A 22,096-nucleotide genomic window follows, 5' to 3' on the forward strand; every position below is an offset into this window, starting at 1 on the left:
TCAAGGCCGGTACTTCCGGTGATTGCTTCCCGGGCCGTTGCAACGGTTGGACCCTCCCAAACTACAACCCCCAAGGTGCATTGCGTGTCCGTGACAGGGGACGTGTTGCATACGACGAGAGAGATGCACGCTGGGAAACGTAGTTTTCGTTGCAAGCTAGCGCATATTAAAACTCGTTAGGATAGGAACGCTTCTCCGGGTTTCAAGCCCCCCAGCATGTTCCTTAGTTGCCATTTTTTATTCATCTGTGTAGAGATGATCTCTTCCCGTGTGGTCGTGGGGAAACAACATTCACCAAACTCTGAATGTTTTCTCTGTAAATAAAAAATTTGCTGAATCCTAGATGCCAGCTCCAAGCCTTAATACATCTGTGCCTCTTCAAATCAGTGGGAAAATTCGTCCAGGAGGAAAGGTAACAGGTTCAAAGTGGCAGCAAAAGCCCCGAATCTTTTCCAAACTTAATCATGTTACCAGCTTTCCAAAGGATGATTTAGTGGTCCTATCTCCATTCTCTAATTTGGCTCTCTTAATGATTCTCCTTCGGGTACCTATTTTTGCATAGGTAAAAATGCGGATTTTAAAAGTGCCTATTAACAAGTGTGATTGTGAGGCACAAATGAAATCACTCTTGCGTCAGGGCCCGGGACGTAAGCTTTCCGTAGGGGAGAGGGGATTAAGATTAGGAGGAGGAGGGAGAGTGGAAAGGTCACCAGTCACTGGAAGACTTGATAACACACCTGACCTGACCTGCCCATTAACCGCTAACTTCCCTTTACCTCTCCTCGGTGTCCTCAACCATAAAACAATGAAATTATTGAAATACCTTCCAGGTATTGATCGGATGGTGCCTCCTTTGGCTCTTTCCTTACTGCTCTGGAAGACCCTCCTGGAGGCGACCGAAATGAGTCAACTGAGATAGCAATACCAACTTACTGAGGGCGTGGCCAGAGCTTTGAGATATGCCTATGCAGTGTTTGCTAGCACAGTACCTGGAACGTGGTAAGTGTTCTGCAAATGTTGGCTGTCCTTGGTGACACCTTTACCTCTCGCCACCCGCCCCCACCCCAACCCCGGCGGGTGCCCATCCAGTCAGAGCTCCCTGTCAGGCCAGTTCACAGCACGTGGACCCGTGTTTGACAGGTTTCGAATTCAAAATATGCTCCGCGTCCCGCCCCTTCACGGTTCCCAGAACTCCAGTTTCCTGGAGGGCAGACTCAGATCTCTGGCCGCCTTCCCCCCCCCCCGCCCCTCCCCGCCTGAGGTGTCTGAGGGCGGGGGTCGGGGCCGAAGTCCCGCCCGGGAGAGCCCAAGGCGGCTTGGAACCCGAGCCTGGGCCTGGGCCCGCCCCGTTGCCATGGCAGCAGCTCCGCCCCTAGTGCTGGAGATCCCGGCCGCTGATTGGCTGGGCCGCGGGCTCCCTCCCTGGAGGTGTCTTCCGCCGCCATTGTGCGGCGCTGGTCCGGTCGGAGGGTGCTCTCTGCGGCCAGTGCCTTGGCCTCTCCGGGTCGCTTCTCGCCGTCGGGTTCCAGGAGCCCGGCGGGTCCGGGCTTCCCGTCCGTGCCGGTGCGGGCGCCGGCATGTGGCTGTGGGAGGACCAGGGGGGCCTCCTGGGCCCCTTCTCCTTCCTGCTGCTGCTGCTGCTGCTGGTGACGCGCAGCCCCTTCAATGCCTGCCTCCTCACCGGCAGCCTCTTCGTCCTGCTGCGCTTCTTCAGCTTTGAGCAGGTGCCGTCCGACAGGGCCCTGCAGGTGCTCAAGCCCCGGGACCGCATCTCCGCTATCGCCCACCGCGGCGGCAGCCACGACGCGCCCGAGAACACGCTGGCGGCCATTCGGCAGGTGAGCCCCCCACGCCTCGCGCCCCTCGGCCCTCCTGGAGCCCGGCCTGTCCACGTCCTTGCGAGCTCCCCGGGGTCTTCTCCCGGTCTCCCACCCCGGTTGCATTGCAGCGCCCCTGGACCACCCCCCTCGCCGGGCAGCCTCGGGCCCCGGGTCTTCACAGAACCCAGCAGTTATTTACCTGGCCCCTGCGCGCCCTGCGGAAAGGGTCCCCGCTTTCCCTGGGCTTCTATCAGCTTGGGGGAAAAGACTCACACAGGAGATACTTTAAGAGAGTGAAAGAGTGCGATTAAGTAGCAATGTGATGAGATTAGAGAATGACTGGGAGGGGGTATTAGAGAGATCCTCTCAAAAGAAGTGATAGTTGAACTGAATCCAGAACCAGGAGAAAGAGCCAGCCAAGGGGGGTGGAAATAATGTGCTCCAAGAAAAGGAAATCGCAGGGTAAAGGTCCTGAGATGAGAATGACATTGGAATGTTAAAGTGACAGAGGCGCCAGTCTGTGGTCTGACTTAAAGGAACAACGAAATCCGGTGCATGAATTGAAGGAGGAATGGACCAGATCTAATAGGATCTTGATCAGTAAATGAGATGTCTTTGCTTGGCCCCTAAATTAACCTGGGTCGTTTTCCTTATCACCTTTCTCTCCAGACACACACATTTACAGTGACACCAACTTGGCTCCTGGACTCCCCGTCAATTTTTGCTTCCCTTTTCCACAAGGCACTCCTGAGAATCATGATAGCTCCCAGATCTTGGCATTCTCCTTACTTCATAATAAGAGGGATTTTTCAGTGGATTAAGCACTTTTGCATCTGTGTAAATGCAGTCTGTACTCATATTTGTGGGTTTTGAATCCCTGGATTCAAAAACAATTTTTTTTATTGCATCTGTAGTGAACATTACACTACATAGCTTTTAGGTTGCATCACGTTTTATAAGCAATTTAGAGATGATTTAAAGTATTTGGGAGAACATCTGTAGGACATATGCAGATATATCTATGGGCAGTCCTAGAATGAATTCCCCCATACCAAGGGACAAGTGTGTATCTGATCTTCTTGTTTCTTTGAGACATTATTTTAACACTGAAGAGGTGGGAAAAACTGTCTCAAACACACAGCTCCTTCTAGAATTCAGCCTTCTGATTCCAAGTCCCAGTGTTCTCTGTCGTAGATTAGAATGTGCCCCAGGAGGTAAGGCATGGACTTTCTGACAGGCCTTCTTCATCCAGCTAGAGACAGAAACTGTTGTGTAATGAGCAGGTTACTTATTGCCCATGGGTGGTGACTAGGGAGCAACAAGCAGGCACCCTGGGGCAGACCTCAGTTTCTCCATCTGTTAAATGGGAGTAATAATGGTGTCTACCAAGTAGGATCTGAGGATTCAGTGAGCTAATCCACATATGGTAAGGCCTAGTAAGACTTCCACTAATGTAAGGTATTGATGCCTAGAATCCAAGATGACTTGATTCTTTAAAATGGAGCAAAGGTTAAAAAATATTAATAATAAGTCTGAAGAGGGGCAACCTCTGCGTTAGTAGAGGGCGTCTGAGTTTTTGTGTATCAAGTTAAACTTCTCTTAAGTGTCTCTCCCCTGGGTTCGTTCTTTCTGATGGGAGACAGTGAGAGCAGCTTTTCCAGCCTCTTGTTTAAAAGTAAATATATTGATGAATGTACATAAACTCAAAAAGGTCAGTGAAGGAATATGGGAGGGGGTATATTGTCATGAAAAGAAAAATGATAAATTACAACGGAAGAAAAAAACACATAATTTTCATTGGCTTCCATTTCACCTTAACTTTCCGTAAGTTGTATTAAAGGCTATCTCAGTATTAACTGAGTACAGAAGGCATTCATAAGTGTTTACTGGTGGATGTGGTGGTGTGGTCAAGAATGTGTTTGCCTGTATGTCAGTCATATTAAATGAACAAGGAAGCGAGTTTGTGAAATACACATACAAACACAGGGTTCCATATCCTGTTGTGTTGCAAGAGAATTACAGCTGAATTCTATTCATGTCTTATATGTCTATGTTGAGCACATCTTTATGTAATATTATAATGACAATAAACATTTTGCCAAATTGATTGCTGGTCTTAAGAGGAAATGAGATGTGATAATTCAGCTTGCTAGAGTATAAGGTCATTATCAAAGAACTTTTTAGTCGTAACAATATTTAACTGCCAAGTGAAGACTATAAAAGATGAAACTGTGTCCTCTGTATTGACTTAAAAAAAAATATACAGCTTATGTCCCTTGAAGTTTGCTTTTTGTTCTTCTGTTCTTCATCTCTTTGCATATTTGTAGCTCATAATTTATATTCTGAAATATTTTACTATATGAAAAATCAGATATTCTGACAGTGCTAGAATTTAATAGGTTATAAACTAGATAAAGAGAGGAAAACTATAAATGTGAAATGAGTATATTCCAAATAACAGATACACTATTTAAAATCAGTGGCAGAGGAGTGAGATTATACCCACAGTCCACAGTCCATTCTCCACATGGGGGCCAAAATGCAACTTTAAAAGTATAAATCAGATTATAACCTATCTTTATTAAAAATCATCCAGTGGTTTCCTCTTGCAATTAGATAAAATCCTTTTGTGTGTGTGTGTGGGGGGGGGTGGCTGGGGATAGAACTCAGGGCCTTATATGTAGAAGGCAAGTGTCCTAACACTGTGCTACACTCCCAGCCCCAAACTTCTTAACAATAAGGGAAATTACTGTCTCATATATCAAGAGATGTGTGTGGAAGAGACGGCTTCACTGGCCATCTGGTAACTAGAATGAGAGCTGGAAAATATGCTGCAGAACCAGATACTCCATGATCACAAACTGAACAGCTGTGTTAGCTGTACTAACCTCCCCCCCCCCCCCAAGGCCATCATTAGAAAGTTCTGGTCTCAGAAACTCTAATGTGATATTTCTTTTATTGAACTTTTGTTTTGGGTTTTAATAAACTCAGAAAAGACACGTATGTGAAAATCTAATTTTGAAGCTTAGAAGAATCTATAACATGGGGATAGAAAAAAATTTAAGGTAGAAAAATGTGTAAAGAACATGACTTAATAAATTTGTCGAAATTTCTTTTAAAACCATGTTTAAGAGGTCACAGTAAATAGCAGTAGCTACTCATGGAAGGTTTACTGTGTATTCCCACGGGCTGCCTGGTGTTTATGGGCTCTTAAGTGTCTAGTAAATACACAAAGATACTTTGTATATAATATACAAAGGGAGTAAAAATGATACATACCAACTTAAGATAATTGTTACTTCTGGAAAGGAAGGGAGGAGAGTGGAGAGGAGAAATTTAGCTCTTATCTGTGATGTTGGTAGAAAGGCCTACTGGGCCAGAGTGCGGCCTCAGCCACACTCCAGCCTGTTACCTGTGCAGATTTCTGAATCTTTCTTTGTCTCAGTTTCCTCATCTGTGAAATGCTGGGTTTTGAGGATCAAATGAGCTAATACACTTAAAGCACTTAGATTAGTGCCTGGCTCAATAAAGGCTGGAGGTGTGGCTCAGGGGTAGAACACTGGCCCAGCACACGCGAGGCCCTGGGTTTGATCCCCAGTATCACAAAGGGGGGATGGGCCTAATAAATCTTGGCTATCATTTTTTATTTTTCCTTTAACATTTGTACATAAACTATGTATGTGTACAGTAGACTCTGACTTAAATCTCACCACCGAAGGCGCTGACAAGATGAGCTAGGTTCAAAAGAGCTGGCTGCAACATTAAGCTAAGAAACACAGGACACTGAAGTAATTTTCCCATCGAGGACGGGACTGCTCTGTGACCTCAAGGGTCCTCTTCCACCCTGGAAGGCAAGAGAGCAAGTGTACCCAGAATCGCTTTATTTATAGGGAAAAGACAATAAAGGATTTTCGATAGAATATTCTACACCAAATAAGGCAGGGGATAAGGTTTCAAGGGGGGTTGCCCAATCCCGTTGGGTAAGGCTCAAGTCCAGAGCTGAAGCAGACTTCTCTGTGCAGTGAAGGTGAAGGCCACTTGCTTCGCACAGTGATGTCAGAACAACACCCCCTTTACACAAGGCTGAGAGGGGATGCCTAGCTCACAGGCAGGGCAGCCCCCCACACTTAACTATTTTTTTTAATGAAAAAAAAATCTTGATTTGTAAAATTTATTTATTTTTAAAATCTCGATTTTTTTTCTTTTTTTTTAATTGAAAACATTTCACATTTTCATTATGAGGAAGCCAGGGAAGCAAACATTAGATAGTGTGTCTCAAATTTAATGTTCAAATTCTTTTTATGTGTTTAAACTTATTTATTTTTGTGGTGCCAAGGATTGAACCGAGGGCCTTATGCACGTTAGGCAAATGCTCTACCACTGAGCTGCAGTCCTGGCCCTAAATTCTCTCTTTGGATAAATGCTGATATACTTTATCAAACTTACCAAAAGCCAGTGCTGCACACATAAGTTAAGATGTAGTTTCCTCCAGATGCAGGCTCGGTGTTCCTCTTATCAAGGATGGAGTTAAGCCACCAAAAACCTGACTCATCTTGTTGAGGCCACAGTAGTGAGATATCTGACTAATAACAAGCACAGGGGAGTGCTCAGTACTGTACCAGCAGAGTGTGTAGGTAAACAGTGGAATTTGTTTAAATATTTTAAGCCATTGATGACCCAGTAGTTAAAAGCATCCAGGAAAACTTGTCCCAAGTCTCCCCATCTGTCACTGTGACAGTAGGAAGAGTGGGGAAAGTGAGTATTTTTTTTTTTCAGGAACCCCTTAGTGTAAGAGTTGAGGTGAGGTCAGCATCCCGGAAAACAGAAATGAGCCCGCGCTGCCCTTTGGAAGAGGAAGGGACAGGAGTAAGCAAGGACAGCCATCCACTTAGCCAGCCCCGACGGTCTTGTGAGTTGTGCAAAGTGATGTCCGCGAGCACTGGACGTTGACATTGTCGATGTTTTCGTTAAGGCAGCTAAGAATGGAGCGACAGGTGTGGAGCTGGACATTGAGTTCACCTCCGACGGGATTCCTGTCCTGATGCACGACAACACTGTGGATCGGACGACAGATGGGACTGGCCGATTGTGTGATTTGACGTTTGAACAAATTAGGAAACTTAACCCTGCAGCCAACCATAGACTTAGGTAAGTAATCTACTGTCACTTACACCCATCATCTTCTGTCCTTTATTGGAGAGCACAGCTAGACACTGGCACTTCCTAATTGCATCTTCTGTTCAGGAGAGTTGTTTTGTTTTGAACTGTATTCAGGTTTCCCAAGGAATAAGCAGGCACCAGGAACAACAGAAATATGGCATGTATATTTTTAATCTTTCCCACTGAGGCCAAATTTGGCCTTGGAATTACTCTCAAGATAATACGCAGTTTAGTCACTAACAACAGTTTGTACTGTGACTTTAATCACAGAATCATGAGGCTGAAAGAAGTTGCTTGGCAGTCTCCTTGGCTCCAAGTGTACCAGGGAACAAATCATGTGCTCTCCAACTTTCAAATAACATCCCTATTTGACCTAGCCCTTTAAACTCTTCAGATCCTTATAAGCAACCCCTGAGGTATCATAAAATTTAAGGTATAAAACGTATCCTAGAAATCATCCCAAATAGGGCTGTTTAGAACTTTCTGCAAACAATGAAAGTATTCTGTATTGACTTTGTTCAATATAGTAGCCAGTGTGGTACTGAACACCACATGTGGCTAATACAGCTGAGAAACGAATTTTTCAATTAAGGTATAAATTTAAACTTAAAAGAGTCAGAGGTCTAGATTAATCCTGCTCTTAGAGATAATCCCAGAAAAGTTAAATGACTTACTCAAGGGCAAATAACTTGGCTTCATAAAGAAGCCAAGACTAGAGTCTGCCTATCTCAATTTCCAGTCCAAGAAGAATCTGCCATACTGTGTCATTTCTGGTTGCCCCCCAGTTTCTCAACCCCATAAGGCTGAAAGTACTTTCAGATGTTTAATTTGATCCCCTCCTGATACATTTAAGCTCATAGCTTCCAAAAGCACATATATCAGATCTAGTCCTGTAAGTTTTCTACAAGTAAACAGCTCTGTGATCAAATAAACTACTATATTTGGAATATTCCTTGGGGGAGATGAACATCCACATCCATCAATTATTAACTTCAATGAAGCACTTCTTAAGTCACACAAGCCTGTAACCTTCCTTCTATTAACAGTTTCACTTATCCTTAGAGTCATAATACTGGGTAATTTACTTTAGAATGTGGCTATTTAAATTCCTCCTCTTGTCTTCTTTGTAATAATGTATGCTCACTGATTTGCATATAATATCAATTCTTGGAGGATGATCAATACTCCTTGAATATTGAGGATTTTATAGTCCTCCATAAAAGTTGATTCTGACCTTATTTTTCTAGGACCAGAAAGAAGCTAAAGGCAGCTAAAGAAAATCATAGTGTAAGCTGGAAAGAATATTGATCACATCTGAACATGCAGAATCCAGGCAGCTAGAATTGCTCTTTACTGTTACCCAATATTTGATTGTTCTGCTATGTGTAAGGGGAAGGGTGTTTTTAATAGTTCAACAACACTGAAGCTAATCAGATGTCAGTTTCAAAGCAAAACATAGCTTAGGGTCAGCAGCACCTTTAAAAGTCATTTAAGAAGGCATCACATCAAAGTCAATATACTATCTTGTTATCTTCAAAACAACCAATCTTGGATCCACAACTAGAGCAGGTTGCATTTTCTTTGACTCCAGATGAAATCATTAGCTTGTGGACCTCCAGGAAATATAGGTATCTTCTCTAGAATCAAACTCAGTGTGTATGTCCTGAGAGGTGGGCGTGGAAACCAAGACTGGCCTAAGAAACAACAAATTCAAATCTATCTTTCTGAACTAGAGAGAGTTAAATTATGTAGAGTGAAATGAGAGGAAAAGCCAATTTCTTATATGTCAGGCTCTTAATCTTAATTTTCTGTATCAGAAAATCATGTATTACAAAATTATTTTAAACAGTTTCAGTTGACTAAATATATAGTAGTATAGTTAATAGATTTATGTATTTTCAGGAATTTCTTCTGCATAAGGTTCTATTAGGGAGATTTACTTAAAATTAAATCCCTGAGCTCTCCTTTGACAAGTAGAGTTACAGTAGAAATTTAGTGTTTCCTAAATATTAAATTATTTTTGTTGCTGTTATTTGATCAAGAATATCTGTAACTTGGTTCAAGTACCTGTAGTGAATCATCCTTGGCTCTGGGGTGGTCGGGGAGGGGAAGCTGCGGGGGGGCGGGGGGGGGCGCTCTTTCCTTTTCTTTGAGAGACATTTGCAAAATGGCTATTCCTCTCCTTCTCTTCCTGCAATGCTCGCTCCTCTTCCCTCTCTCTCAGGAATGATTTCCCTAATGAAAAGATCCCTACCTTGAGGGAAGCCGTGGCCGAGTGCCTGCACTACAACCTCACAATCTTCTTTGATGTCAAAGGCCATGCAAGTATGGTATGTTTATTCGTGGACTTTTCCTTGTTACAAACACAGTTAAGGGGCTGGGATTGTGGCTCAGCAGTAGAGTGCTCGCCTAGCATGCCCGGGGCCCTGGGTTCGAACCTCAGCACCACATAAAACTAAATGAATGGAATAAAGGCATTGTGTCCAACTACAACTAAAAAAAATAAATATTAAAAAAAAAATGCAGTTAATTGCTAGGCATTTCCAAAATTAGCTATATATTTTGTTATTCTTTTTTCCCATTTTTTACAAATTATATTTGCTTAATGGAAGTAAACTCTTGAATTTAAAGCTTATACTAGCTAACAGAATACATTCCTTTTACATAGATGTGTCCCTCTGTATTATTTCTGTTGTGTACAGTTTTGTCAGTCAGTGATTTCAGTCCTTCTGAATCTTTCAGAAAATTACCACATTTTCTTCAAATGTGTATAACATTCCTAAATAAAATTTTTTTAATTAGAAAATATATGTTTCTACTCATAAAAAATATATTGCAGTATAAATTGATGAAAATATGATTCTAATTACATTTGTTCTCAACCAACTTTTCAAGTATATATACTTTTTCCCCATTTCGGCAACTTGAGTATTTTTCCCTTAGCAATATTTATAATCAGTAATGGTCAACGACTGATGTAGAGTTCTGATTATTCAAAAAAAAATATTTTTCTAGTCTCAGGAAATAGCTTAAACTAGGTATTAAAGCCTGAAATATGAGCAAAGGTGTAGACTAACTAGATAACAGTAACTCCTATTTTTGAAGAAAAAGGAAAGTGTTATAACTAATTTTCTATTCTGATAAACTTATACTTGTGTACGTCCAAGTTTCCGAGTTGATCTGTGTCAGGATCAGCTCGAATACCTATTGAAAAATAGACTGGGCCACCCAGTCTACAGAAGGGATTCTGAAAGTGTCTTGTGTGGAATTGGGAAAGTCTTTTTTTGGCGCTGGGGATTGAATGCCGGGCCTCCCACATGCTAAGCATGCTCGCCCCCAACCTCAAGGAACAGGTGTCTTTAATGGGCACATCAGACTTTATTTATGGTGTTGTCCACATTTGGCAATCTAGTAGGTCCCACATTTTAGCCAGAGCGAACTTATCTCCATGCTTATTCTCTGACAATAATAAAAAAGCGCTTGGGTTCGTTAGTGAGGGAGAGGCATGATGTGAAAGAGCATACTTTTTTCTTCATTTTGAGGGGAAGACATTTGTTGCTTAAAGTCCCTGTGGCCGTGTGCCGCATTCCAGTAATCAGCAGGATGTAGCATTGTGATGCAGCAGCCTTGCGTTCCCCATGAGCCTGGTGGACCCTGGTCATGTTAGCTGCCCTTGTAACCCCAGGGCTACGTGATGTCAGTATCCAAATTCTATCCTTTCTTCCCCATTTAATAGCTAGACTACTACAAAAAGAAACTTCTGCAGTTTTTTTTTTTTTTTTTTTTTAAACCTCTGCTGTTTAGAGGGGTTGGAATACCTCCATCTGTTCCCAGTTCCCCCTCATCCCTCCATAGTGGTGATGGGTGATAGGTCCTCTCAGCCCCCTGACTGAGCAGATCTACTCTCTGTAGTTCCCAGCCTGTTGGCTCAGACTTGATCTGGAAGAGGCAGAGGGCGCTAAATTGTGGACATAAAAGGGCTGTTCCTAGCTGGGCGCACTAGCACACACCTGTAATCCCAGCAACTCTGGAGGCTGAGACAGGAGGGTCGCGAGTTCAAAGCCAGCCTCAGCAAAGGCAAGGTGCTAAGCAACTCAGTGAGGCCCTGTCTCTAAATAAAATCCAAAATAGGGATGGGGGTGTGGCTTAGTGGAGTGCCCTGAGTTCAATCCCTGGTACCCACCCCCCTCCCCTCCAAAAAAGGACTGTTCCTAGTACCCAAAACAGGGTACAAGGAAAGGATTTTAAAAATTTGATTCCACCCTCTAGCCTCCAACCTGCCACCTTCCAAAACATGACACAGCAGCGAGCCTTCCACCCAGAGGGCAGAGCAGCCGCCCTGGCTGCTTCCTGGTCTGACTGGTGTGCGTTTGTTTGTGTGGGGAGCAGAAGCAACCAGCACTTTGAGCATCTCCATTTGATATTGGCAGACTCCTCGTTTATGCAGCAGGGCTGTGCTTCACATGTGGATGGTGACTGACTGGGCTGTCACATTTGAATAGATTTTAAATATATGAATCTCTCTATTTTACAGGCCACTGATGCTCTAAAGAAAATATATATGGAGTATCCACAACTATATAATAATAGTATGGTCTCCTCATTCTTGCCAGAAGTTATCTATAAGGTAAAATTCCGAGTTGTTCTTGTACGTAGCATGCGTTAAGCATTCTCCAACAACAGAGAAGAGCCTAGGCTGGTGCAAGCCATCATCAGCATGCCCGGGGCTTCCAGCTGTTGGGAACACTGTTCCCAACCTTCCTTGGTCACAGAGGCCTTTAAACTGTCCGAGGCATTCTGCAGAGGAGCCGGAGAGCGCAGGGGAAGGCTCCACCCACTCTCCTTCCCGCCCCGCTCCCATTCGCTCCTCACAGCCCCTTTCTCCTCACACCTTCTCGCCTCCCCACAGCTCTTCTCAGCCTGTTGTCCTGGAAAAAGGATCAGAGCTAATGGACCATGGGTCCATCCTAATTGAGTTATGATTATCTCTGGCCAGAAATGAGAATCAGGAATCCATTAAAAGCTTATTTTTGTGACCTTCTGAATATTTATCCTGCAATTGCGATTTTTCATGGTAAAGGTAGGATTACGGTTCTTTGTGAAAGGGCTCTTGTGTATTCTACACGTCCAGTGCCTACATTTACGTGCATTTCCTCAAAGGGTTTATGACAGAGAACTTAGAAAGTGGACAGACTCCCTTGGCCACCTCATCAGAATGAGAACTTTGGCAAAATTTGAACTGAGAAGTTTTAGACTTAAGACATAATTATTTTATTTTACGAAATTCATTTCAGATGAGACAAACGGATCAGAATGTAATAACAGCTTTAACTCACAGACCTTGGAGCCTGAGCCACACAGAGGATGGGAAACCACGCTACAGTGGTGTCTGGAAGCAGTTCCTGTTTGTAGTAATGGACATTTTGCTCGATTGGAGCATGCATAACATCCTGTGGTACCTGTGTGGGATTTCCGCTTTCCTCATGCAGAAGGATTTTGTATCCCCGTAAGTTGGGAAGCTTTTTATCTTCTCCTGACACATTTCCTGAATGCTCTTTCTGGGATGGAAGGATTAAGGAAGTGGACATCCTGGATTGGTTTGGACCCACCAGGCCACTATGTCTCTGTGAAACTGGGAGGCCACCAGCTCCACAGGAGGGAAAAGTTCAGGTATATCTCACTCATTCAAAACAGGTCGAGCTGGACTTGGTGGCGCAGGCCTGTAACCCCAGCAATTCAGGAGGCTGAGGCAGGAGGATCACAAGTTCAAAGCCAACCTCAGCAACTTAGCAAGATATTTTCTCAAACTTATAAATAGGAAGTTATGGATGTAGCTCAGTGGTAAAGTGTCTCTGGGTTCAATCTCTGATGTGCCGCCCACCCCCCAAAAAAAGGTTGAGCAGATATTCATGGCTTTTTAGCGTATCTTAAAGAAAAAAATGAAAACTGTGGTAAAAGAGGGATTGCGTGTTTTCTGAATTGGCTCCCTGTTAAAATGAATCCAGGATCCAGGGCAGAGCCATAGCAAAGACATCCTGTGAGTCCCAGCCCTATCCCTCTGTCTTTCAGGCTCCCTCCAACCCTGTAGGCTCCACCCCGTCTCTGCCAAGAGACTGTTACCTAAACGGCCAGCAGTCTCGGGGTCTTTCTTTTGGCAGTTTTCGAGCTATCTCTCTCCTACTTAGAGTTGTAAGGGTCACGTGGTCTAAGCATGCCGTGTTCAGTCAATGTGTGGTTATTGCCTGGAGTATTACAAGGAGCTCTATGAAGAAACTGAAGACACAGTGAAGAAACAAAGCCCTGGTCTCTTATTAACAACAAGCTGGGGGCTGGGGCTGGGGCTCAGCGGTAGCGCACACGCCTGGCCTGCACAAGGCGCTGGTTCCATGATCCTCAGCACCACGTAAATGTCAAATAAAGATAAAACTAAAACAAAACCCCAACAAGCTGGCATGCTGGAGGGTGGATGGTCACACCTGTGTCCACCTCCCACGGAGCCGCTGAGGGATTCACACAGGGTCTTTGTGGGGTTGTTATCTTGGTCTCAGGCAGGTGGGTGCCGGGGGAAACTTGCTATTTGAAGGTCTGCTGCCTGGTTTTCATCAAAGCCAGTCTCTGCTTTATCTCTTTCTTTTTTTGGTAGGGAGTGACTCCAGGGATTGAACTCAGGGGCGCTTAACCACTGAGCCATGTCCCCAGCCCTATTTTGTATTTTATTTAGAGACAGGGTCTCGCTGAGTTGCTTAGCGCCTCACTGTTGCTGGGGCTGGCTTTGAACTCGCGATCCTCCTGCCTCAGCCTCCCCAGCCAGCTTTAAGCTTTTTTTGACCGTTACCTTTTTCACTGTGACCTTTCCACAGAGAAAAGTCCATGCATTTTACATAATTCTATAGTTAGTCATTAGAATGAGGAGTGGGGAGGAAACAAAGTTATGCTCACAAAACGAAAAGAAGAAAGGAAGGAGGGAAAGCTTCTATCTCGGGGTGCGGCCTGGCTAAGCTGAGAGCTGCTGGGTGAGCGGGGACTGGGCAGGAGAAGCACGGTCTTTCCAGGAACCGAGAGGGAAGCAATATTTTGCAATACAGAAAAGACAGGCAGGGTGGCATGAGGTGAGGCAGGGACCACGCCCCATCTGGCCTGCAGTGGCTGTGTTGAGGGCATCTGTTGGGAAGGGGGAGTCATCAGTGGGCCCCTGTAGCGGTGGAGGTGCAGAGCCCGCCGGCAGTTCTCTCTGGGCACTTTTGCACTCAGTGAATGTCTAACAGGATTGGTTTTTCTTGTTCTTCAGGGACTATTTGAGGAAGTGGTCAGCTAAAGGAATCCAGGTCGTTGGTTGGACTGTCAATACCTTTGATGAAAAAAATTACTACGAATCCCACCTTGGTTCCAGCTACATCACTGACAGCATGTTGGAAGACTGTCCCCCGCAGGTCTAGACTTTTATCCTGGGGACACACAGGTTCAGAAACTGCCTGTCGGCCTCATGCAGGGAGATCTAAATACCCTTTGTGCTAGCCCAAGCCCCGGGGGATCAGGTGGCCAAGCAACAGGGCAAGCAATAGTGGGTGATTACATATTAAATTAAACCCTGGTGTTGCCATGCTCCATGGAATGCCCAAGTTCAACACTGTCGCTCTTGAAAATCTGGATCTGAAAAAAGGCACAGCAGCCCCGCCCCGACCCAGCTGAGGCCCACACCCAGACCCAGTCAGGATAAGCACAAGACTAGCTGTGCGGTCGGGATTCAGACGTAGTGCATGGGACTTGCATGATCACTTGGAGTTGACATTTTAAAACTTGCCACATCTAAGTAATTTACTTACTTGAAATATTTGTATTCAGCTCTGTTAACAGTGTGCTATAGATGTCAAACTTGTGACCATACTAATAAAGTCATTAAAAGGAGCACAAGAGGAAAACTGTGTAGCCAGCATCACATTCTGAGGCCCTAAGGAACTTGGGGAAGCCACTCAGGTGAGGCTTCAGTGTGCAGCAGCCACAGGGAGAGAAGCCTTGGAACCAACGGGAGGAATCTGACAGCATCTTGAATGAGAGCTGCAAACCACCAGGGGGCAGAGGTGCGCTGTGGAGGTGCAGGAGGCAGCTCCCAGGAACCTCTAGGCTTATCCGTATTTTACAAATGAAAATACCAAAATTTGTGCACAAGGTGGGCAGCCTCAGAACCTCACAGCTGGTGATGTAGCCAAGCTCCATCTCATGATAACCAAAATTTCTTGTCTATTATAGGCCAGGAACAGTGCCAGGGTTTTAACATGCCTGACATTGAACCCTTACAAAGATTATAGATAGAAGTGTTATTATTCTCATTTTACTGATGAGGAAACTGAGGCACTTTCCCAAGGTCTCCGAGTCCACAGTTCAGTTGGGGGTTCAAATCCAGGGAGGTCTGACTCTAGGTCACAGCTCTTTTCCACAAGAATATCCAGGGATTTGAATAAACAATGAAGACATTAATAAGTACTGCTAAACACTTCCTTGGCAGGCTTAATACAGAGTTTAAAAATAATAGAATTTATGATCAGAGAAAGCCAAGTCTGATGTGGGGTAGTATGTAGAGTACCTCCTCATGATTAAATGAGTACATGTAAATGCTTGTTAATTACCACTGACTGCCTACCATGTATTGGATCTGTTTCAAGTGTTTCCTGTGTATTTGACCTGTAGGTATCATTATAATCACATTTCACAGTAAAAGAAACCAGAGCACAGGGAAGTTCAGTAACTTGCCTAAAGTCACAGAAAGCAGTGATGAATATCAGGACTCAAACCCAGATGATCTAATTCCAGAAATCACTTTTTTTTTGAGACAGGGTCTAAGTTGCTTAGGGTCTCACAAAGTTGCTGAGGTTGGCTTTGAACTTGTGATCCTCTTGTCTCAGCCTCCCAAATGGCTGGGGTTATGGGCATGTGCCACTGGCCAGAGCTCACATTCTTGCCCCTTGTTTATTATCATTTCTGGCTCATAGCAGGGACTCAATACTGAGAAATATCTTAAATCATTGCCAGCACCTCTTATAGGGTCAGTCATATAATAAATGCTCAATAAACGTTTGTTGAAGGAATGCGTTATGGAATATATCCAAGTGGAAGCTTCCTCAGGGAAACTGGGAATAGTTATAGAGTGAGACAAAAATTCAGGGTTGTAGATAAGATTCATGGTTCAGTATAATCAAGGAGGGGCTGGCCAAAAACATGGTAGTATTCTTTCCAAGAGAAAATCAATGCAGGTGGAGCTTACATCCTCTGCTGCTCATTGGACTGCCTGGTAAGCCCCAGAATGCTGCAGAAGTAGCTAACAAAAACAGCAGCTTGTGAAATCTACTGCTTCACTGTACAGTAATCATATTCATATGTGGTGATTGGTGTCTGCAATTTTTTCAGCAAGAATTTGTCCCACACAGATGTATTTTTAATAGATACAAATTTCTCAGTGAAGCTACACCTAACAATTTCCTAAATTGGGAATGGGCTTCAACAAGATGGTAAACCACAGCTTCGAGGACAGGGTGTGGGTTATGGACATGCTCCAAACAACCGCTGAGACCCCTGTTCGCAGAGACTGATGATCACGTCTGGGTGAGGTTATGGGACTTCTTTGGTCAAAGTTACTGAAGACTGGTGACCCCATTTCTTCTACTCAAAATTTAATAGTACAACACTGAATATGAAGAGGTTGGGAATCAGCTGGGATAAAGTATTCACTGTTGGGCGGGGGGTTGTTAGAAATACAAATTCTCAAATCCCAGCTTGTGGCCCGGTGGTTAGTGTTTCAGTAAGCTCCTCCCAGGGTCCCTCAAGTCTGGGAACCATGGAGCTAGAGAAACCCATCCAAGCGAGTCCTCCATTCTGTCACTAACTAGCTGTGAGACCTTAGACACAGCACCTCCCTGTGTGTGTGCCCAAGTTCTCATCTGTCAAATGGTAATCACAGCACTGGCCCGTTGCCTCCTAGCGACAATGTGATGAGGTTCAACCAAAAAGTAATCAGAAGTGTTTTTGGAAAACATGTTGGCAGAACACAACTGCTAGGAAGATAAAGAAAAAAGATGTGCACAACTCAGAGCGAGGTCCTCAGACCCACAGCACTTGTTAGAGATGCAGACTCGGAGCCCATCCCCAACCTCACAGATTAGGATTTACCTGAGAATGAGGTTCCCAAGTTGGAAAACACACGCTGGTGTTTGGGGGGAACCCCGACTCAACATGGGTGTAAGGCATTCATCACTTTTTCTTTTTGATACAGGGGATTTAATCCAGGGGGTGCTTTACCACTGAGCCCCAGCCCTTTTTAAAAAATTATTTATTTATAGACAGGGTATCAATAGATTGTTGAGGCTGGACTTGAACTTGCAATCCCCCTTGCCTCAGCCTCCTGAGTCACTGGGATTATAGGCATGAGCCACTGTGCCAGCTAAGGTGTTAGTCATAATTCAGAACTTTTCTGTCCACACCTGAGCACCTGTCTTTGGTTCTGTCTAGCAGTTGGTCAGATGTAAATGCTATGGAAAATTCCCAACTTTTAAAATTCCTCTTAAATGCTGCCAATACTAAAAGATAGAAAAAAGAATGAAGCTCATTGACAGGCACTAAGGTATCATCCATCTTTTTTTAAGCACTGGCCTTCCTTTTAAAGGAAATGATACAATTTCAAATTGCTTCAAATTGGAACTTCCTCCTCAAAAAGTGGCATAAGAATGTAACATTGATTTGGCATGAGCTTAATTCTTAACGCTTGCCATCAATTCAAAGATTATAAAAACCTATGCAAGTTGTTCACTACTTCAGTCACTCCTCATAATTGAACTTCACACACGATGTCTCATTGCCTCATAAGAAACGAACTGGTTTCACGGCAGCCACTTGAAGGATCAGATCCTGCATAAACTCAAAAGAAGCTCTCCCTATTCATCCTAAAAAACACAGAGGTTCTCTAATTAAATGGCCACAGAAAGCACTGTGATTAGAATCAAGCACCCCCACAAAGTCCCATGTATTGAAGGCTTGGTCTGTAGTTCATGGTGCTATTGGTCCTCCCCCCACCCACCAAAGGGGAGTGGGTACCAGGGATTGAACTCATAAGCACTCCACCACTGAACCCCATCCCCAGGCCTATTTTGTATTTAGAGACAGGATCTCCCTGAGTTGCTTAACGCCTCACCTTGCTGGGTCTGGCTTTGAACTCATGATCCTCCTGCCTCACCCTCCCAAGCCACTGGGATTATAGGCATGAGCTACAGCACCTGGCCCACGGTACTATTGAAAAGTGGAGGTGAGGCCTATGAACCCTTCAGTTTTATTTTTAATTTTTTTAAACATTCTTCTAGTTGATAGATCTTTATTCATTTATACACAGTATGTGCCTCACATATACCAGGCAAGTGCACTAATGCTGAGCCCCAGCCCCAGCCCTGAACCCCTCAGTTTTAAGAACAAAGAGGTTCTCCTTGTCAATCATTTGGCAAATCTACAAAAAAAAAAAAACCCACCATACACAGACACATTCATTTCATATGCACCCTACACCACCACTAATTTCATGATGGGTGCAGCCTAAGATTCTGATGATCATGTGTAAAACCTTAGGGGGCAACTTTTCTCCCCTACCTTCCCTACCCTGGTCTAACCCCAAAGCTCTTGTACTTGATATGAAATAAAGTTTCAGAGATAAGACTTTATTGCACCTTTGGGTCACATGGGGGATGTTTTAATTCTAAATCACCAACAAATGCAAGTTTCACAATTCAGACGCTTTGTATCCCTGATTGAGTATCACGTTTTATTCAATCTGGACCACTTTTCTTAGCACCAGTTTGTAAACCTTTGCCAGGTCCTGGGAACTGTGGGAAGAGAGATTCCTAAGGACCAGTCGTTCAAACAAACAAACAAAAATTCTTGGAGACAAAATGGACTATTCCCAGATTATCTCTAACCATGGTTTTGTGGGGTAATTTCAATATCACAACAGTCTTTACTGGGAAATCCTCGAGTAGGCCACCTTGAAAAATCAGCAGTTGGGTTTCAAAAGTAGCAGAGGCGGCCCAATTTGACTTTGGCATTTACACTGAGGGTCAGTTCCAGTTCCTGCTTAAGGTGTGGCTTCCTCTTCCTAGAGGCCCAGGTATCATGGAAGAAGTGTTCCCCCTTTTATTTTCTTTCTTCATTTGATGGGTGTCTCTTTAGGATGATCGTCACACCTTTCGATTATCTTCTTGAAATGATCGCCTGAATCGCAGGTCTGGGTTGGACACAGGAGACAGTGGTCAGTGCAAACCCACACTGCCCTGTCTCTGTAAGGGAGTGACCAGATGGATCTCAAAGGTCCCACGGCTTCTCAGGCCTCCTTGATCTCCCCTCTTTTACTTTCTGGAATCCTCCCTTGAATTCCCGCCATGCTGTCTCAGTAAACGCTATCCACAAAAGACAAAAGGGTTGGTTTGTCCCCCCCACCCCCAGCATTTGTTCCCCTTCTGACATCACCCCTCCCTCTCTCAGTGCCTGTCATCTCTATGGCTGTACCCACAGCTGCAGCATGTCACTCAGATCTGACCAAGGAAACCGCCACATCTTCAAAGCCACAGCGATCGGCTCATGGATGGGCGCACTGCCCCAGCAGATTCAATGAAATGCCAGGAGAATTCTAGGTCCCCTGCTCTTTCCCACTAGACTGAACCCAAGGAGATACGAGGGGTTGATAAAAAAGGTTTTGCAATTATCAGGAGGAGACTATTTGCAAAACAAACTAACATGGAAAAGAACCCCAGAGAGGAACCAGGTTCTGGTGAAGTTGCAAACTCCCGTCTTAGGACAGACAGAAAACAATTATTCTTGGATTTTTGCTTCAGCCTGTTTGCATCCCATGATCCATGGAGCAATGCTGACCCTCTGCCTGGGACAAGTTAGTGTCTTACTCTCTGACAGTTCCATTGCTTACCAGGAGCAGCAGCAGCCTGTTCCCCCCAATGCAAAGGCACTTGTTGCTGAAAAGAAAGGAAAAAAGGCCACCATGTCACTGGGAAAGAACGTAGGTCCTGGGTCTTGTGGCACAGTTGGTGTGTTTTGTGAACTTCTCATTACTTTAAAACGAAGGACTGGTGATTAAGACCAAGCCTCAGCCACAGAAGTATTGCGTTTTAGGGACAATGATTTCATTCATTCATTCCACAGATATTTACTGAGTGTTTACAATGGGCCGGGTCGTATTAGGACCTAAGGTGACGAGGGTACAAACATGACAGGTGGCCAAGAGGATTCGAGTTGAGCCTCTAGATCCCTTCCCCAAATAATGCTGGCAGTATTAACATGCGACCGATAATAAATTACAGTGTCAAGATCACACCTTCCGGGCTGGGGATGTGGCTCAAGGGGTAGTGCGCTTGCCTAGCATGCGTGAGGCACTGGGTTCGATTCTCAGCACCACATAAAAATAAAATAAAGATATTGTGACCACCTAAAACTAAAAAATAAATATTAAAAAAAAAGGTCACACTTTCCATTTGAATTGAGGTGGATTTCCTATTTATCTGTATTTTCCAGGGCACCAAGGAAGCAGGCAGAGGCTTTGGAATTGGAGCAGGGCTTTCTGCCCTCTTTATACCCTCTTGGCAGGACTAAAGTCAGCAGAATCTTTTTAAGAGGGTGATACAGCAATATCTCTTAGCATTATTACATGCATGACCTGTGGCAGCAATTCTCGCCTAAGATAATTCTAACAAAAAGTGCTTCATTACACACTATTTTAAGTATTAAAAAAAAAAAAAACACCTGGAAATAAATGAAATGGCTAAATAGGTACACAATAAAATAATATTCAAGATACAGTGTTAGGTGTATATCGTGGTAGAGTTATGATACTATTTATATAATATGGCCCCACTTTTGTAATAAAGTGTCAGTAGATAGAGGCGTGATTGCCTGTGCCCAGGGAAAGAAGATCTGGAAGAATATACGCTGAAGCATTAATGGTGGGATGAGATGTCAGGGTACTTTTCATCTCAGCAGGATATACCTCTGCATCAGCGGGTTTTAGAGAACAAATGTGAGCTCTGTGAGGACAGGGGCTTTGTTTTGTTCTCAATAATCCAGCATCTAGAACAAGCCAACCATGGAATATGTTAAATCATCAACTGATTTTTTTTTTTTTGTACTAGAGATTGAACCCAAAGATGCTTTACCACGGAGCCCCATCCCCAGCCCTTTTTATTTGTTATTTTGAGATAGGGTCTTCCTGAGTTACTCAGGGCCTCATTAAGTTGCTGAGGCTGGCTTTGAACTTGTGATCCTCCTGACTCAGCCTCCTGAGTTGCTGGGATCACAGGAGTGTGCCAGTGTACCTGATATCAATTGATTTTTTTTTTAATTGAAAAACCACAGAAATTCTTAAACATAGAAAGTGAAGAGCCCTTATGTGACCCCAACAGCTTGGTCTCTAGTTCCCAGATGCACTTTTCACAAAGGGCTAGTCTGCATCCCTGAGCTCCCAGGGCAGCCTCTGGCCTCACCTCCACCTCCCTCCTTTCCAGGATCAGTGTGCTGGGGTTCGCTCTCTTCTCCATATCCTGTAGCTTGATCAACTTCTCTATCAGGAACATCTTATCTTTGCCCTCCTGCCAAGAAGGAAAAGAAAAACAAAAATCAAACCATGGGTGAATGAATGATGGTGTAGTATTAAGGAAAAATTGGTTAAAAGAAGGTACCAAAAGTGGGATGGAGACTGTTTTCATATTTTCTTTTGATGAAAAGAGAAGAAGCATTTCACAGCAAGGCCAGTGACCCCCTACCCGGACCCCCAGAGCCCTCCTGCATTGTAAGAGGCTCCTCCAAAGCAATTCCCCTACCAGGCTTGGGCAAGACCCTCCTCTAGCCTAGAACTAGAAGTAACTGAAGGTTTCAGTATTGACACAGTCAGGATCCCCTGGATTAAGATAATACCTCTCAGGGGAAAAAGACAGCCAAGTGAGCTCTGAGTCTTATGTGGGTTTCTCAGCCAGGCCAGAAAATCAGGAGTTAGAAGATCAAGTAGACTTCAAGACTAGGAGAGTGAGATAACCCACCAGGAGATGGGAAGCTGGGAAAGTGAGCTCAGCCTTCTGAGACTC

At 44.2% G+C, this 22,096-nt stretch overlaps 2 protein-coding genes across 6 annotated transcripts in view; one reads left to right on the forward strand and one right to left on the reverse strand.

Annotated features, from left to right (window-relative positions):
- Nucleotides 1–1,435: 1,435 nt before the first annotated feature.
- On the forward strand, nucleotides 1,436–16,063 carry Gde1 (glycerophosphodiester phosphodiesterase 1). 2 transcript variants are annotated; one of them, XM_046435517.2, is made up of 6 exons: nucleotides 1,436–1,838; nucleotides 6,793–6,968; nucleotides 9,205–9,310; nucleotides 11,515–11,607; nucleotides 12,275–12,486; nucleotides 14,269–16,063. In XM_046435517.2, the coding sequence occupies exons 1-6, from the start codon at nucleotides 1,578–1,580 to the stop codon at nucleotides 14,414–14,416; spliced, it is 996 nt and encodes a 331-aa protein (XP_046291473.1). In that variant the 5' UTR covers nucleotides 1,436–1,577; the 3' UTR covers nucleotides 14,417–16,063. The 2 variants fall into 2 exon arrangements, with proteins under 2 accessions (XP_046291473.1, XP_046291553.1); XM_046435597.2 differs by having other exon boundaries at nucleotides 1,709–1,838; nucleotides 6,797–6,968.
- Nucleotides 16,064–18,652: 2,589 nt separating this feature from the next.
- The window catches only part of Tmc5 (transmembrane channel like 5), a 63,598-nt gene continuing 60,154 nt past the window's right edge, over nucleotides 18,653–22,096 (reverse strand). For all 4 annotated transcript variants that reach the window (XM_046435305.2, XM_046435227.2, XM_046435345.2 and 1 more), the window contains 3 exons: nucleotides 21,500–21,604; nucleotides 19,933–19,978; nucleotides 18,653–19,236 (listed from right to left, as the gene is read on the reverse strand). In XM_046435305.2, coding sequence (XP_046291261.1) covers nucleotides 19,190–19,236; nucleotides 19,933–19,978; nucleotides 21,500–21,604 — 198 coding nt within the window. In that variant the 3' untranslated portion in view covers nucleotides 18,653–19,189. The remainder of the gene's footprint in view (nucleotides 19,237–19,932; nucleotides 19,979–21,499; nucleotides 21,605–22,096) is intronic.

This window comes from Marmota monax, unplaced genomic scaffold (assembly GCF_021218885.2).
Source record: "Marmota monax isolate L192 unplaced genomic scaffold, Marmota_monax_Labrador192_F-V1.1 WCK01_AAM20220418_F8-fsc00035, whole genome shotgun sequence".
In the NCBI taxonomy this organism is placed as follows: Eukaryota; Metazoa; Chordata; class Mammalia; order Rodentia; family Sciuridae; genus Marmota; species Marmota monax.